We start from the raw sequence: 17,971 nt of genomic DNA, 5'->3' as shown, positions 1-17,971 counted from the left end.
AGAACAATGCAGAAAGAGACCAGTTAAAGCCATCTTTCTTCAGTGACCAAGACTGCAATAAGTGACTGGGCCTGGGAAAGAAACAAAATGTAACTAACTATTTTTACAAGCTGCTAGAAATGTGTCTATTTTATGCACTGTAATTTACTAAGGACAGCTATCCTAATATGATATGAATTTATATTTTCCAGAATGTTCATGGAGGTTATTGTGAAACACGGTATTACTTAAATGGTGCATTGTTTCAAAGGAGGACATGTGCACCTTGGAAGCATAAAGTATCTGTATTTGCAAGAATGTTGGTAGGCAGTATATTACTGAGGTGTAACTTGTTACATGATTTTATGTAGTGAGGCAAGATTTATGGTTTTTTCCTTTGTTGGTTGACCTAATTTTTATGAAGTTTCAATATTAAAGTATTTTTCTTCTGGCATTGTTTGTATAGAAGTAGATCTGGCAACAGATCACTCTCAAGACACAAGGACAGACGCAGATCCAGAAGTCCCCTGAAAAAACGGTCTAGGTCCAGGGAAAGGCGGAAATCAAGAAGTCGCTCACGTTCTCGGTGAGTTCCGTTTTTAAGAAATTATACTGTTCTTCTTAGCACACAGTACAGAGTTTTTGAAAAAAATCTAACAAACCTTTTAGGTGATGGTAAAGGCTGGAATCTCTAAATGCTTTAGCCTGTCCTTAGCCTTGTCTGTGGGACAAAAGAATAGAAAGTAAATTCTGAGTGTACTGTTTTGGGCTGGGATAGAGTTAATTTTCTTCATAGTAGCTCATATGGTACCTACGGGGGTTAAACCACCACACTGAGGTACCTAAACTTTGATAGTCTGGTCTACATTTATACCAATGTGCAAGCTGACCAAAAATAGGTACCTTTAATTGCCAAACTTTAACTTTAATCTTCTGTGTAGCCTGTGCAACCCACAAAAAAGTGAATGATGCTTGTTTGATCTATATCAGTTGAGAAGGTTGGATTCAGGCTGAACTCGATCCTGCATTCGGAGAATGTGTATAAAGTTTTTGTGTGTCAGCTTTTATTTTTGCCTTTGGCTATCTCATATTGGCCATATGCTGCTGTGGGTACAAACGTATGTGTCTGTTATATGGCGTATTTGCATTTCAGGATCTAATGCATCTATATTTTACCTAGTCTATTAATCTTTAAGTCTGATCATCTAATTATAGAACTGTGAATTTCCAGCAAGATAATAGGATAATTTTCTGAGGGATGAAGTAGTGACTAATCACAAAACAAAAGTGCCTATGAATGTAGCTTCATGAGTAGAAGTCTTGGTACTTTTCTTTCTGTTTCATCTCTGTAATTCCCCTGATTGATTTAAAGGGAGGTTCATACTTAGGTTGTGCAGTTGCCTGTTGTTTTTTGAGGAAAGAAGTTGTATGGGAAAGAGAACTGCAGATCTGTGGACCTCAGTGGAAACAGGAATAGGCTACATACCTAGCTGGGCTTTATTGATGGATCCTTTTGATTCTCGGTTGCTGTTGTCTGGACCTTCTTGAGATATCTGGAAGGGGCAAGTCAATGAAATCTCTGTGATAAATTAACTGGAAGGCACTTCTTGGGTCATTGTGAGACTCTGCTATTGCAGGGATTGCATGCTGTTTCATCTTTATGATCTTACATTCCTTCTCTGAGCGTTCTAAAGAAGTATTTGTCAAAACCTGGTGGGAACCAAAGTTGTCAGGTCATAGAGCATACCACAGTCTACTATTTATTAGCAATTGAGAAGAAGATACAGCCAAAGGCTTCTGTTGAAGAAAGGTGGGGGCTGTGCTTAGCACCTTTCATGTGTGAAGGAGTCTCTCTGAGAATCTTTAAAAATCCTGGAATAGGTACCAATACCAATAGACACAGCAAATTCTGTAAGTCTGGTTCTCTTGGACATGTAAAAGCCTGCTAATCAACTTCTCTTGTGCTTTCTCCTGTTCCTCTCTCTGAACAATTGTTCATTTTCATGTCCTTGAGGCAGGTCTAGGAGTCACTTGTCTCTCTGCTAGAAAGGAGAGACAGAGGCTCGCACTCCCAAATAATATTGTACCAAATGTAATCTTCCAGCCAAAGCTGTGATCTAACCAATTTTTGTTTGGCTTGGTGACTAGAACATCAGTTGGAATTTTCCTCACTGTTGTTCTTTTTATGAACATGGATCATTCTGCCTGTCCCAAAGAAGCTGACTTGTTCTGTTATCCTTGCTTCTGTTTTTAGTGTATTAAAAATTTTTCAGTAATTTTCAAGTTCCTAATGACATTAGAGATGATTGAATTGTCTTTATTGAGTTTAGACAGAATTTGTTTGGTGAAATTTTATCCTTGGTTTTTTTTTATTTCTGTGTATTGATTGTTGTTGGACTTCCAAGCAGTTCCAGGATCTGTGTGAGAGAACACTGTAGAATAAAGACTTGGTTATTCTGCAGTCCATTTTATGTGGACACACTTTTAGTAAAGAGTGGATTTGCAGATTCTAGAGTTCATCTCCTGACAAAATGTAGAAACTAATTTATGTATGTATAATAAAGTAACTGTGAGGTGAAGATACATATTCTCTCAAAGTGTAATAACATCGCCCTGAAGATCACAGTTTGATTTGATTTTGGCCTCCCTTTCTGCAGTTTGGTTTCGAAATTTTTCCTGGCTATGTAACCTTTCCCTCATGGTGAACAGAATTAAAATACTGAATAATTACTATTTTTCAACACAGACGCATACTTTATCTTGAGCAATTTATGTATGCTAAAGAGTTAGTTGTAATTTTAATTGGAAAGTTCAATGGTGAACTAATGGATTTGTGTTTGGCTTTTCACAGGGACAAGAAAAGAGACAAAGAAAAGGTCAAGGAAAAAGAAAAGGCCAAAGAAAAGGAGAAAGAGAGAGACCGAGACAAGGAGAAGGAGAGAGACAAAGACAGGGAAAGAGAGCGAGATAAAGAGAGAAACAGGGAGAAGGACAGGGAGAGAGATAAAGAGCGCAACAAAGATCGAGATAGAGTCAGAGACAAAGACAGGGATAGGGACAGGGAGAAGGATAAGGACAAAGATAGGGACAGGGACAAGGACAGGGAAAAGGAGAAAGATAAGGAGAAGGAAAAAGACAGAGAAGAGGTAGATGAGAACAAAGAAAAAGAAGAGATTGAGAAAGAAGGAGAGAAAGACAGAGAGAAGATTAAGGACAAGGAGGGAGATAAGGACAAAGGAGGGGACAAAGAGAAGGACAAAGAAAAGGAAAAAGATGGAGATAAAGAAAAGGAGCGAGAAAAGGAGAGAGATGATAAAAAGAAGAAAGATAAGAGATCCAGAACACCCCCAAGAAGCTATAGCTCTTCAAGAAGATCTCGTAGCTCCAGCAGGTTTGTTTAGAATTTTTTCATGCGTTTTTTGACTTGTCAGTTCAGTGAGGCACCATCCTAGTTTTTATGTATCAATATCAGCATGTCTCTTACTAATCAAATTTGTATTATTTCTGTTTTGTAGATTTTCCTAAAAGTAAAATCTGTTACAAAGAGCTCTGTATGATGCCTGATAGAACGTAGTTTCTTTTTGGGCTGCTGGTGCTTGCCTTTCACATAACCATATAGCATAGTCCTTGAGGACAGTAAGGAGATGATTCTTGTGCCATTTCTCTGCATTGGAGCCATCCAAAAGTTCTGATAAAGTGACATCACACATCATCTTTATCCTGATGAAAGTCTGAGTCACTGTTACATAGTTCCTTGGTTACTTACATACTGTACAGTGTTGGTCTGTAGATCTTATGAATAGTTGGGTGATAGTACTTGCCACTCTTCAGCTGGATGGCTGAACAACAGCAATCAAGCATGTCACTTGGCTGGCTAGCCATTCGGAATGTGAATGTATCTCAGTTAGAAGATAAGGATACCTTGTTTAGCTGGTTAGATGGCCAGGTACAAGTAAAAAGTAGCATTCCTTAATGATGCTGATAGTAAACAGGAAAACATTCAAGTTAATGTAGCTGTTGTTTTTGCCTCTGAGGGCGGCTAAACTGGGTGGAAGTCTGGATAAATTCAGTACAGCAAAAGGAGACTGTGAGATCTATTATAAGTTCTGTAAGTGGACTAACTCAAGCATATTCTAAAAGCATTGCGGCTAACAAGTTCAGAAGCTTTGGTGGAAACAGTGCTTTCTGAATACCTCAGGAATTAGGGAGTTCAGTAATATCGCATGTCAAATTCAGATACCAAATTTTATCTGTTACCTTGAGAGAAAGAAATGCTGGATGAATTGGAAAAAGTTCTACGTATTATAATAATTTCACTGGACAAAAGCAAAATTCCCATGATCCTCAAAATTCAGGAGTTCATAGTTCATATAAGGCAGAAAAGGGTGTAATGGTTTCTGAAAATTCTATTTGCATTATAAGTAATGTCCATGTTGTTTTGGAGGTTTATGGGCAAAATACTGTGGCTTCTTTGAGCTTATGCAGCTTCCTATTTTAGTGCATTTTTAACATTATTTCATGGGTTAAAGAACTACGTGGAGCAGAGGTAGCTCTGCCAGCTTTGAAAACGTAACATTTTCTGTCTGTAGGCCTCAGGAGCGTTGAACTAAGTAAGTGTAGAAAAAAGATTTTGACAAATGTGTAGCTTATATAAGACCCTTGGTGGAAGATCCAGTTTCTAATGTCACATAGCAAGTGTAGTTAGCTGGATGTTACCAAAAATTCATACTCTAGTTTGCAACAATTATGCTCCCCTTTAAGAATCTTGCTATTTAAGAAAGCACCATGGAAGGCTCAAATGCCACGTACTTGGGCAAAGAATTCTAGTGAACATCAGTGTGCATCTTTTCTAGTGGGGTCACAGTACAAAACCCTACTTTATATGAAGTTAGGTTTTTTTATACAGGTGTTACTAAAGAAGGACAATGTTCTTTTGAAGATGGAGGATGAGAGAAATACACTTTTTTATATGGATTTACAATTCTTTTTTCAGATATAGCATTATCCTTAGAGTATCAATACTGGGGCCAATATTGTTGAACATTTTCATCAGTGGCCTAGACAGTGGGACAGAGTGCACCCTTGGCAAGTTTGCAGACAACGCAGAGGTGGGGGAGAGGCTGGTACACCAGAGGAGTGTGCTGCCATTCAGAGAAACCTCAACAGACAGGAAAAATGGGCTGACGGGCATCTCATGGATTTGAACAAAGAGAAAGGCCAAGTCCTGCACCCAAGCAGGAATAACTCCGTTGCACCAGTACAGCATGGGGGCTGACTGGCTGGAAGGCTGGCTGGCAGAAAAGGCCCTGGGGGTCCCTGCAGCAAAGGCTAGTGGTATGCTGAGCTGCATTAGGCAGAGTGTTGTGAGCAGGTCAAGGAAGGTGATTTTTTCCCCTTCCTCAGCACTGGTGAGGCCACATCTGGAATCCTGTGTCCAGTAGTGGGCTCCCCATTACAAGAGACACACAGACATCCTGGTGTGAGTCCAGTGAAGGGCCACAAAACTGATAAAGGCCTTGGAGCATCCTGCATACAAGGAGAGACTAAGGGAGCTGGGATTGTTTAGCCTGGAGAAGAGAAGGCTGAGGGGGCATGTTATCAATGCATAAGAATACCTAATGGGAGAGTGTGAAGAAGACAGAACCAGACTTCTCAGTGGGGGCCAGTGACAGGCTACGAGGCAGCAGGCACCTACTGACATATGGGAAATAAAGGCTTTTTTCTAATGTTTAAATTGTGTTTTTTTCTGGGCAAACTGGAACCAGTTACCCTGAGAGATTGTGGAGTCTCCATCCATGGAGGTATTAAAAATCTGTCTGGATGTGGGCCTGAGTAACCTGCTCTAGTTGACCCTGTTTTGAGGTGGGGGAGGGAGAGATTGAACTAGGTGGTCTGCAGAAAGCTCTTCCAACCTCAGTAATTCTGTTATTCTCTGAAAAGTAAATGTGAATGTGTTGGGCTACAGGGTCCCAGTTAGCTTGCATTTAGGGATATCTGTTTACTTTGGTAATTGACATTGCCTAGTTGAAATGGTTACAAACCCTTCTGGAGAAGATAATCCAACAAACTGGCATTTTCAGCTGCCTGGATTTACAGTGCAGCACTGAGTTGGGACTGCTGATCCTTCACCTGATGAGTGTAAAATATTGGACAAATCGTCATCTTTCTGGAGAATAGGGGAAGGTGGAAGGACCTTCTAAGAACTAGGTGGCAACTGGCCTCGCTTTACTGACAGACAGCATACAAGTACTAGAAATCAGATGGCTATTTGCGATTCCTAGCTGAAGGAAGAGACACAGACTAGAGGAAGAAGAGGATCTGGCTCCTTTTCCAACAGACATCTACAGGCTAGCAGAGGGGATAGGTACAGAATGTTACTTCTGTGTTATGATTAAGAGACACAGGATCACTATCAAAGTATTCAGACTTGTTTTTTCTTAAATTTTGCTGTATTAGTATTGCTTAAGAGCGTTAAAAGAACAGGTGCACAAAAACCTTTGTGTAGACAGATGTAATAGAGATGGGAACAAATACTGTCAGACACGGTTGTAGTTCTTCAACTTGTGATAAGAAAAGCAGAAAACAAAATCATTAAGAAATTTTTTTCTGTGCAGCTTCAGAAGGTCGTGGTAGATGATATTGTCAGAGTATCAATCTAGATAGTGATACTAAGCATATCTTAAAATATCCTTTTGTAATTTATCTAATAACTGTTCATTTCTTGGTCTTTCTAAATATTGAAGATAAATATTCACACCTAATGGTGTGAATTGCAAAAGCAGGTACACATAATTGTAGCTTTTGTGCCGTATCTTGAAGTGCCCTCTCAATTACTTTTTAACTTCCCTATTTTCATTTGATGGTTCTTCCTGTCCGCTTTTCCTGCTCTATGAAGAGGTGATAGGAAAAAATAATCTTTCTTTGACAGAGATGGGTTCTACGTTTATGTTGAATGAAGCTTTACTGGCTCAGTTTTTGCTTTATTTTAACATGTGCCTCAGCATGTTTGCAACCAGTTGTTTAATGTTTTGTTCTATGCAAGATGAAGACTCCATAATAGCAACGTCAGCAAATCTCATATATCTATGTAAAACAGCTGTTTTGTAAAATACTACGAGCTCCTCAGTGTGTTACAGAATGATAATGTTCTGTCTGCTAAGCAAGGACTGCTAGGAAAACAATAGATATTAACTTATTTATTCTGATTTTGACAACAGCTTGAGCTTCATTTTGCACTGCTTCTAAACCAATACGACTGCTAGTATATGTATTTAGGAATTAAACTTCAGTCAGGCTGAACTGAAATTACAGTGATCTTCAGGTTGTAATGTTACATTTTGATGTTCATATTGCTCAAGTTATGCCTTTTGTCTTAATGTGGCTCTTCATTCAATTGAGTTCTTTTCCTGACTGAAGAAACTCTTACTTAATACAGGATTAGTGAATTCAGTGTGTTCCCATTGTTATCAGGTATAAATACAAGCATGTGAGGATAAAAAAAACCCCTAAAATCTGAAAGGGCACAATCTTTTTTTTCTGGCTTCCAGCCTGCCCTTTCCCATCAAACTGAAACATATGAAAATTTTTTTTTGCTTTGTACAGTTCATATATTGGTGGTGCTATATATTGTTAAATTCAGGGATATTTACTTAGTTGTTGTGTCCAATCATTTTAAGAGCTTTCTGTTTTTATCTGGTTCCTGAGTTTATTATTTTTATTCTTTGATAATCTTTAATTTCTTGGTCCTGTAGAGAAAGGCGTAAAAGGAAGAGTAGAAGTTCCTCCAAGTCTCCTAAAACATCCAAAACAACAAAAAGAAAGTCTTCACGAACTCCTTCTCCAAGAAGGTCAGTTTGATGTAAACATAAAAGTTAATGAGCAGTAAAAGAGGAAGAACTTAGAGTATTTTCATTGTTTTACTGCCTTTGCACTAATCATCTCAGATGATTTCAGTTGGTCAGTATGATTCAGTTTTAATTTAAAACAAAACCAAATCAAAACAAAAACCTTCACGGATTTGAGCTTTGGTATGCTTTCAACTAGAGAGTTTCAAATCTGTCAACAATGCAAATTTGCTTCAAATCAATAAAAGCCCTTTATCGGATACAGATTAATTTTTCTCTTTGCAAATACCATGTGTACTGAGCATACGTATTCTTTAGCTCTCTCCAGTCAAAAAATCCCCTTGTCTTTATGAAGGGGCTTTTTTTATGTTTAGTTGTTTTTTTTTTTTTTTGAAAACCCACAGATGAGAGTTCAGTTTGCAGTTAAATGGTTTGAAGCTTGTTGCTGTTGGATCAAATTCTGATTTGACTAAAAACTTTCTTAAACAGAAACAAGAAAGAAAAAAAAAGAGAGAGAGATACAAATAATGAAAGAAGAGAAAGAGAACGCTCCACCTCCAAGAAAAAAAGTAGTAAAGAAAAAGAGGGAAAGGAGAAATCTGACAAAAGCACCACTACTTTGAAGGTAAGCTGTGTGACCAAGTGATAAGCAGAGTTAAGTGGTGCTAGTGGAGCCATTATTGAAATTCCTTCCCTTCTTTTTCTTTCTTTTCCTCCTCCCTTCTTTTTCTCCTGTTTTCTTAACAAATTATTACCATTTGGGTCTAGCTTTTACCAGCTGGAGACCTACAATTGGTGTTAGTGGGCCAGTTGGATAAGTCTGCGTGTTTGAACTTTACTGGACTTGTAGGAGCTTGTGTGAATAGGTTACAGAAACACTTTGTTTTGGTTTCTCTTTCCTGTTCTGTGCCATATGTTAGGACTTGGCTGGCTGCCTATTTGTATGAGCAGGCAGAAAGCAGACTGTGTAACTATGGAGCAGCATTCAGGGACAGCTTGGCTGTCAAGCTGAAAAGATTACTTTTTTAATAAACTTTCACTCTGCAGTTCAGCCTCTCCCTGGTTGCTTTAGTCCTGGTCTGCATGTTGGACTCTGCAGTAGTAAAGTTGAAGAGTTGGGGAAGAGTGGTATGGGATTTTCACCTGCAAAATAGAAGGTGGTGTGAATAAGAAAAGAAACATCTTCAAATTGTTTAATCTTAGAATTTGAAAAGCAGCATGCCTTTAAAGAGCAGTTTGTTGTACTCAGAATTATTCAACTGTTACAAAACAGATGGTTTAGGTGACTCTGTCCATGTGCTTAAGTATTATCTTACCCAAGAATTCTCTTAAAATGGGTCAGATGCCTGACAAAAAATATGAAAGAAAAAATGTAATTCTATTTTATTTAGAAAATACGGTGAAATCTTAATTTCTGGAGCTGTTTCTCATAGGTGCCGTGATGCTGCTTGTTCTGTTTTTCTGCACATTGATGATTAAGACAGATCACTTTATGGCAATAATTTCTTGGATGGTGGGTTGTTAGGAATGCCTAGCTTCAGCCAATTGAAAAGAAAGTTTTTAAAAAAAAAAAAGCAGCTGACACCTCAATTCTAAAAATTTTTGAGACAAGACAGGCATGTAAAAATTGAGACAATAAAAATATTTGAGTCAAAAGTATTGGAAGTCATATGCTGTAATGCTAAGAATATGATTTTTTTGTAAAATAATTTTATCTTTGGTAGGACAAAGATCACACTAAAGAGGATCAGAATTCAGAAATTGACAAGGAAGTAGACAACAGAGATACACAAAGGACAGATGAAGTCAAACTACAGCACAATGGGAACTGTCAACCAAATGAAGAAAATCTCTCAATTAAAATGGAAGAGGTTTAAAGCAAAGACTGGACCTCTGATTCAACTAAGGAATGAAATCCAAAGCTTTTTATTTCCCAGAATGAGGAAGAAAGTGTCAAAGCAATCAACCTGAACGTGTTGATAGTACTAGTAGCTCTTCCAGTTCTTGTGATAGCTTTGTTGTTTTCTTGCTGTAAAGCAAGAGAGCACGGACCAGTAGTTACACCATGAAAAGGCAGATGCCATCAGAACTATTCATCTCTGAAAATCCATGCATTTCCATCATGGCTGTACTTATTTGTAAAATGATTTATGTTAAGTTTTACCATAAGCTGTTACAAATAAGTAGAAACTGAAAGATGTAAACCTGTACTACCCCAAAAAAGCTGAAGATATGCATTGAAGGTTGTTTAAAATACTGCTTGTTGATGAATTTTGTATTGTTTTACTTCATGGGTTAAAAAACCCACAAAAACTTCCATGTGTACTGTTTGATGTGCTTGGAAGTGGTGCATAAATATACACACTTTCTTTTGTTGTAAATGACAACTGTAGGGAAAGGGTTTTTAAACATAAACACAATTCGACGGTTTTTGTGTTAAATACCCACTGACTAGTATATTTTTTATTTGCTCACTGCTTGAGATTCTTGGGGTTTATTATTTAAAAGGATTTCTTACTAATATCCCTAAAATTAATATTTCTTTTAAAGTATTTGAACAATGCATGCTACTTTTATGTTCCTAAAAGGGACATTGCCATGTTATAGATAATAGGTTAGCTTACTGCGTTATTTTGGGGTTGTTTTGTTGTTTTCTTTTGTCCTTCCAGAACTGAACACATCTCTATGATGTTATCAGAACTTACAGCTTTGTTTTCAGCTGTACTGCGGTGTGTCTGTTCAGCTGCAAATAGTACAGGTGCCATTACGAAAATAAACTTTTATTTGTTTAAAAAAACATGGGAGCACAAGCAGAAGCTTTAGTGCCTTCTTAAAATGTGGTATTTTCTAGAAATGTGTATGTGCTATTACTCATTTTCAGCTAGATCTTACATGATCTCTATTGCTATTTTGCCACCACCATACTGTAGACAAGAATGCAAGTGGTTTGTCAGAATGGTTGTTTGATTCACTTGTTAAAATACTAAAGCTCCATTTTTACTTTAATTTTTTATTTTTAGAGGAGATTTATAGATGAAAGCAAGGATGCAATTTGGGGACCACCACTGTACAAAAGTAGTAGCAGAATACAAAGCATTTTCTGATCACCTGCATCAAAGACAGCCCTTTAGATATTTTATCTACATTTGGATGGCCTTAATTGTTACCTCTCCATCATCTTCTCTGATACCTGTTGGGTGATATAAAAGGAATTGTATGCAAAGAAGAGGGGATAAATAATTTTGGGAAAAAAGTTCTAATTTACACAGGAGTTATATGGTAGATTTTTTTTTTCATTCTTTGGGGAGAAAACATGTGAGAATGACAAAGCAAGTATTTTTGTCAAGGTAAAACATGGCTTGTGTTTTCTGAACTAATTTAATCAGTTACATGAGATTTCTTAAAGAGTCATACCTTTAAAACTTACTTATACCTAAAATCGAGTAGAGTATTTTTAATACAACTTAATACAATCAAATGACTTAATTGCCTTACCTCACGGGAAGTTATTTCTTTCAGTTAAAATAAAAAACTTCATAGCATATTAACTATTTGCTTTCAATTTGTTTTTCTTTTCATTTGCATAGTTAATTCTCAAAAAAAAGCATATTACAGGGGATGAAAAATTTGCCCAGTTTCTAAGGTAATGAAACCCAGTTTGATTGTGAAGCTGCTTAATCACTCTTCATTTTCGATAGAATTTAATGTTCTTGCCACTGTGTACATTTAAGACTATAGAAAATGCTTTACCATGTAAAGTATAGACAGTCATTTTTGTGATGTTTAAGCCACATGCTGTTGGCTGGTAAACAGCTTATTCTGATAAAGGAGTGACAAACTGTATGCTTACAGAAGACTGTGAAGGATTGTGTCTTGCAACAACAGCTGTCTTATTTATGATGTGTAAGTAGCATAGAACAAAGCGATTGTTTGTATACTTGCTATCTTTGGTACCATTTCACTAATAAAATTAAGTATTTTAGAGGGACATTTCTGCTGGTACATACTTACTGAAGAAATATTTTTAGTTATCTGGTCTTATTCACGCAGCTCCTTTGATTTGAAATGTGGATACCAGTGAAAATATACATGTATTATTCATAGTATCTTTGAAAAATGAAGTTTCTCCTTTGGGAGGAATTAGAATTCTTGCCAGTGTATCATGTTTCAGCTGGTACTAGTTTGATTTCTTGAGTTTTGTTATCCTGAAATTGCATAGCTCTATTAGATATCAGTTACAGAATATGTAAAGGATTGTGTACATTAGCTAAGAAACACGCCTTTGGAAATTAAGTTATGGGTGGCAGCCTTACTAGCTAACTTAGGACATGTGTAAGTCCATATGCAGCACACTGTTACATTGTATGTGAACTAAAGGTTTCCTTACAAAAAGGTTTTTCCCTAAAAAAAGGTAAAAAAAACCCCAAACAACCAATCACCAAACACAAAAACGCACCTCAACTCATATTCTCTGACAAATGCTGTATTTTCTGGTTTTGCTTTGTAAGTACTGTGCAGATCTGTGAGGTAGTTAAGTTCTGTCTATATGTGTTAGGTGTTTTACAGTTCCTCTCTTCCTAAAAAGCCACTACTAGAGAGCTATTATTCTGTAAAATGGCGCTCTCTGGAGAGAGTAGCTCACTTTTAAGCCAGTAGTGTAGCACAATAATGAAGTTCCTGCTTGGTCCAACAGGATTGTGTGCATCATCCATTAAATGTGTCCGTCTTCCACTGGAAGTCCATTGCCTTCATCGTTAACAAGTTTGCATGCTGAGCTGCTGTGTCAGATTGTTTGGTTTTGCACTTTATAAATCAGATTAAATTGAGTGGAGGTTTTGAGAACAGTGTAGTTCATGATAGCTGTATTTTAAATGTAACTTCATTTGAGTCAGCCTTTATTTGAAAATGTGACTTGTAATTGCTCAGAAAAGTGATGATATGGTGCCGTTTTGCTAAGACTGTGTAAAGCACTTATGCATAAGCTTCCATTAGTGACCACAGTTACTTCACAGCAGTGTTTCTGGATAATAGATAGGATTTTTCTTTGGGTTTTGAAAGAAGGTAGCCGAAGACAGCTGCTGCTGGATGAAACAGGATGCCAAGCTCAAAATGAAGGTGGCTGTGACTTAGATAAATTCATCGAAGTCAATAGGTTTACACAGGTGTGAGGGATGAAATTTTGTTTGCAAACACTAATGGTAGTATGGTATGTAAAGAATAGCGGTTTTCATATTTCAGAATTAGAACTAAGAGGGGAAAAAAGCACTTCGGTTGGAAACTACAAACATCTGAAGGATACCTGAGAAATCGGTGAGATGTGGGTTCTGCCTACTCATTAGTCACCTGCTATTTTTTTTTATGGCAATTTCAGATAGATATATGTGAACTAGCTTTACATTAGCTGGCTAACAGCAGCAGCCTATATGCACAGCTTGGATTCTGAAATGAGCTGTGGCCAGTTGAGTGTGTTTGCTGCGAAGAAGGTAAATTCTGTAGTCTGTAGCATGCTTTCCATTGCTTGCTAGTGTTTTCTGGCCCAGTTACTTCTGAGGCAATACTTGAAATTACTTCTAAACTCTGCAAATCTATTTGTTACATGGTAGCTTTTCTGTGTTGCCCTTAGCTTGTCCTTGTATTTTGTAATAGTTAAGAGATTAAGGGATTTCTGTGATTTTGTTTTGGTCTGAGGAAGAGATAATAAGTTAAGGCTGCTTTGTATGGTACGAATTATTGTATACTTCATACTTGTCCTTATTACTGTGTTATTTTTTTCATTCACATGTATGACGGTTGCAAGCAGTGATGCCATAGTGATGTGTGTATCTTCTACTTCTAGGTCTGACGCATCTGCATCACTGTCTTTTTGTTAGTTTGTAATGAAACAAGGTTAGAGTTCATGTATTTTGATTTTACTAGCCATTCACTTAGAGAAAAAAAAAACCAGACAAAAATAATCTTGAATTTTGTAAATGTTAGTGTGAAAATTGCATTATAATGGTAAAACAAATAATGTTAAAGATACGAATTCTGGACAATGACTTGCGAACTGGGGCATATTATGGGTCCCGCCTGCCACTTGGTGGTACTTTCCATTTTATAGCAATCAATTATTGCCTTAGGCGTTAGCATAATTTTAAAAGTGAGAATTGGACTTAGTGACACAAGTGCTGAGATCTGTAAATTGCTAAAATAATGTAAATCTGTAGGCGCTTAGTTCAGAGAGATGTAGTTTTCTCACCAGAGACTAGAGTGTGGGCAGTTGAAATCTGTAGATATCGTTAAGTGTTATTACCTAAAGAGAATCTAAAACTTAATTTTGTTTGCTAATATGTAAACAGAAAAAAAGTTTTCAGCCTGTACCTTAGGTTTATTTTTATATGTTGAAAAGTTAATTAAAGTAATATTAAAAACTAAAAGCACTGGACAAAAGGGAATTTTTTTTTATGTAACAGAAATACACTTTAAATTGTGTTTAATTTTAAACTCTTAAAATATGTCTTTGCATGCCATGTTTATTTCAAATTCAAGAATTCTTCATTTGTAGGTAAGTCCTGTTGCAGGATCTGAGCATGTTAGTATGGGGATTTCTTCTGTATTCTCTTCAATACAAAACAGCTTAATAAACTTGTCTGACCATATGTGGAGGCAGCTACTTTCGCCCTAGTTTGAGGAGACACAGCTCTAACACTTTGATTCTGTATTGTTTAAGTAAATACTTCAGTTGAGAAGCTATCTACTAACTTCAGTTTTCACAATGTTTTCTGAAACTGAACTCTTACTATCCGAGAGGGCAAAAAAAATTTTTTTTTAAAATTCTTGTGACAGCTTTATGATTTTTGAGCTTAATACAGGAGAACATGGGCAGCAAAAATGGGGTTTTAGCTGTTTATATATTTTCTTCTGGAAAGTTTCAGCTTACACTTTTTTTCTAATTAACATTTTTTATGTTAATCTGGTGCCAAATTTGATGTAATACTAGAGATTTTTGGTGTAGAAAGTTTGTTCTATACTAATCTTTTTAATCAAATTGTTCTTCTCCATTGAAAAGGTTACTTGTGTCTGTTTTCACCTGAAAGACTTACTAGCAGTGGTAAAAGAATAATTTCATCTTCCTTTCACTCAGTCTTTGATGTTGATGAGCCTGCCAGTTAAGTAGCGTTCTTAGAAGTTGTTGCTCTACTCAGTAAAATCTTCCTTAGTGCAAAGATTTAGAACTACTGCACCGATGAGTAAATCATGGGCCACTTAGGAATTGCTACTTCATAAATACATAATTTTCATAGTAATTTAATCAAAGAAATGAGTGATCTGCTCTGGAAACATCAAGAGAGTAATTTGATATGCACAGTTCACGTAGTCTTACCAGTAGATCCTTTCTGGTATTTTTCCCACTGATATAGGAGCTATGACTAATTTGTTATACACAGCACCTATCACAGTCTGGGTTCAGATACACCTGGGGAACATAAGCACTACAGCAGCAAAAATATTATTTCCCTTCTCTAAATTCAGTATTTCTGGTAATAAAGTAGGTCTTCTAAGTTTAAACATACAACCAAACTTGTTCCGTGTTGGTAGAGTATATTTTTGCACTAATGAAACAACTGTGAAATGGTACAAGTAAAGAAATGTCAAATGCTGCTATTATGTTGTAGTTATTTTTGTAAATAAACAATGTCCCAAAGTTTTAATGGTGTCATAAACTCGCTTCCACTGGATTTGGATGAGATACAGCAAATGACTGTGAAGCAATTCTCTCTCTCCCCCCCCCCCCCTTCCCTCTCTCCCTCCCTCTCTCTTTCTCTCCCCCAGAGAGTCAAGTGCTTTGTAACCAAGTCTGTTGGACTGATACTGACAAGAATATTGCAGGAAAGCTGGTGGGGGGTTAAGTAATTGAATGTACGGTCCCTGTTTAGTTAAAGAAGAGACTTCTGAATCCTCTGGCTGAGCAGGGGATTTTCTTCTCCAGAGAAAACTACCATAGTTCCACCAGGGAGAGCCTGTCACTTTTAAACAGTAAGTTAATAAATGTGGCTGTAGAGAAATGTATGTCAAAATTCCTTTTTTTTTTTTTTTTCTCTTTTAAAGTAGGATCAGGAGTTCATGCAGAGCTGACATTAACAGTACATGTCAATTTATTGTCATGGATATTTTCATATTAAAAGTCACTGTTTTCAGTGCTTAAGCTTCTCTATTGCTTTGTATAATGTGTAAGAATCTAAATAAACAGCAGTGATTAAGGAGCAAAGGTTTGAGATGTGCTTCTCAACAGACTTTAACTTGCTCAGTAGGGATCTTGTAATTTTTGAGAGCAGTCGTGTCTGTAATGAGACTGGCTGTTTTAACTCCTGGTCAGGTGATTTAGTGAACACATCTGGTCTGGATAATTGCATTTCACCTTGCTGCTCCTCTGAATGTGAAAGGGAAAGAGAGATCTGAGAAATATTTTGAGATGTCTTAGCAATGGTTCAAAATCATGTATTACCTATTTATATAATATACTACCTAATTTCCTTAAGTAATGACTCACTAAAAAGAAATTGTTTTTAGAGGAGTTGATTGAAAATTGACTAAAAAATTGACGGTCTTTTAAAATCAAACTTTTTCATGTGTACATGACTTGCCTACTTGTTTTAAGAAAACGGGCAAACATGAGTTAGTACTAGTCTTAAGTGTGCTGCTTTAGTATCGGACCTGGGAAAGACTCTGTTTCTATTTTTATCTCTGCAAATCTTACATTTCTTTTTAAAGATAGAGCTTAAAGAAAACCTTTAATTTTTATTGAAGTAATATTTCAAAGGGTTGATTCAGATTACTGGATTTAGAATTTCAAAGCAGATGCGTTGGTCCATGTGAAATGTCAACATTAAACAAATGTATAATCATCATCTTCATCGGATTTGTCTTACTGTGGTGAGGTAACGTTTTCCACAATTGCTCCTCTGCTTTGTTCAGTTTTGAGGGGTTACTCTTCTTATTTTACTAAGACTCATTTAGTAAGTCCTCTGAGCTGTTAAATACTTGTCTTTCTACTAGCTTGGCATTTTCCTCACAAGTATTCAACTCTTACGCATCCCAGTCATCCTGGCTGGTCTCGTCAAGACTAGGTATCTAGTCAGGACTAGCCTTGTCTGAACCATGCTGTAAATCATACTAACCCATGCCACAGATCAGCCTCAAGCAAAATGACCAGTATTTCTGAACGAACCACAGTACAGAATAAATAGAAAGATGTTACGAGATGGTATATATTAACCAGGAACAAATATGCAGTGCTTTTTGGTTTGTTTTGGTGTGCCCAGTTGAATTCTCTTCTAGCCAGAGGAGATTTAGGGTATATATGTTATTAAAGGGTTTATTGGAATACATAGAAGAGGAGCTGACCTCTACAAAAGATGTCAGCTGGATATTTATGATGTTAATTGTAAGGTGGTGTTTGATCTGTCCAAGTTTCATTTGTACCAGCAAGGAGATCCTTTGATCTGTTAAAGATCCTTAGAGCTGTGATATGTTTGTTCTGTTGCTTTATTTCCAAAGAGGATGGAAAGACGACAGCTGTACGTTTATGGTGTGACCCTGTGAGAGCTGGAGACTGCTTTATAGTGCCATTTCTCAGATAATGTGGGACATGCAGTAAGTCACTGAAATAGTCTGTTCTTCACTCTTCTAATTTTATAACAGGACTTAAAGTACTTGCTGTGTTCAACCAAAGTGTGGCAATGCTGAATTTATTTGTTTAAACTATACTTCAGAATCTTTTGATGGAAGAAAGTGTTAGACCCGGGTCATTGCATTGCACTGAATGCATTAGAAATGGACATTTACTGTACTTTGATGGCTAGATGAAAGATGGTAGCCAAGTATTGCCTAAGTTAATTCATTGTAATAAATCAGATTCCCCTTGATCATTTTTACCTGGGGTAATTTATAGTTATAAGGACTGTAGTAATTCAGTAGATGACAATAAAACATAGAAATCCTATTTCTTTTATTTAAGAACTTTCTTTTCTTCTGTCAGATGTGTAACTCTATTCCAATAGTAGCTCATAGCTGCAATTGGAAAGAGTAGTATATCCCTTTTGAAGTGATAACGTTTCATGGCTACTGTGTCATCCTCTGCCTGTAAGAAATTTTTGCCTTTATGCTCT

General features: G+C 36.7%; 1 protein-coding gene across 5 annotated transcripts in view; it reads left to right on the top strand.

Annotated features, from left to right (window-relative positions):
- The window catches only part of SREK1 (splicing regulatory glutamic acid and lysine rich protein 1), a 42,342-nt gene extending 26,828 nt beyond the window's left edge, over positions 1-15,514 (top strand). For 4 of the 5 annotated variants that reach the window (XM_052775684.1, XM_052775688.1, XM_052775687.1 and 1 more), the window contains 5 exons: positions 446-565; positions 2,831-3,370; positions 7,731-7,826; positions 8,313-8,448; positions 9,548-15,514. In XM_052775684.1, coding sequence (XP_052631644.1) covers positions 446-565; positions 2,831-3,370; positions 7,731-7,826; positions 8,313-8,448; positions 9,548-9,700 — 1,045 coding nt within the window. In that variant the 3' untranslated portion in view covers positions 9,701-15,514. The remainder of the gene's footprint in view (positions 1-445; positions 566-2,830; positions 3,371-7,730; positions 7,827-8,312; positions 8,449-9,547) is intronic. The other variant, XM_052775685.1, reaches the window with a different exon arrangement.
- The last annotated feature ends 2,457 nt before the right edge of the window (positions 15,515-17,971 follow it).

The sequence above is a fragment of the Harpia harpyja genome, chromosome Z (genome assembly GCF_026419915.1).
Source record: "Harpia harpyja isolate bHarHar1 chromosome Z, bHarHar1 primary haplotype, whole genome shotgun sequence".
In the NCBI taxonomy this organism is placed as follows: Eukaryota; Metazoa; Chordata; class Aves; order Accipitriformes; family Accipitridae; genus Harpia; species Harpia harpyja.
The sequence above is the reverse complement of the archived record's forward strand: the minus strand, read 5'-3'. Positions and strand labels throughout refer to the sequence as shown.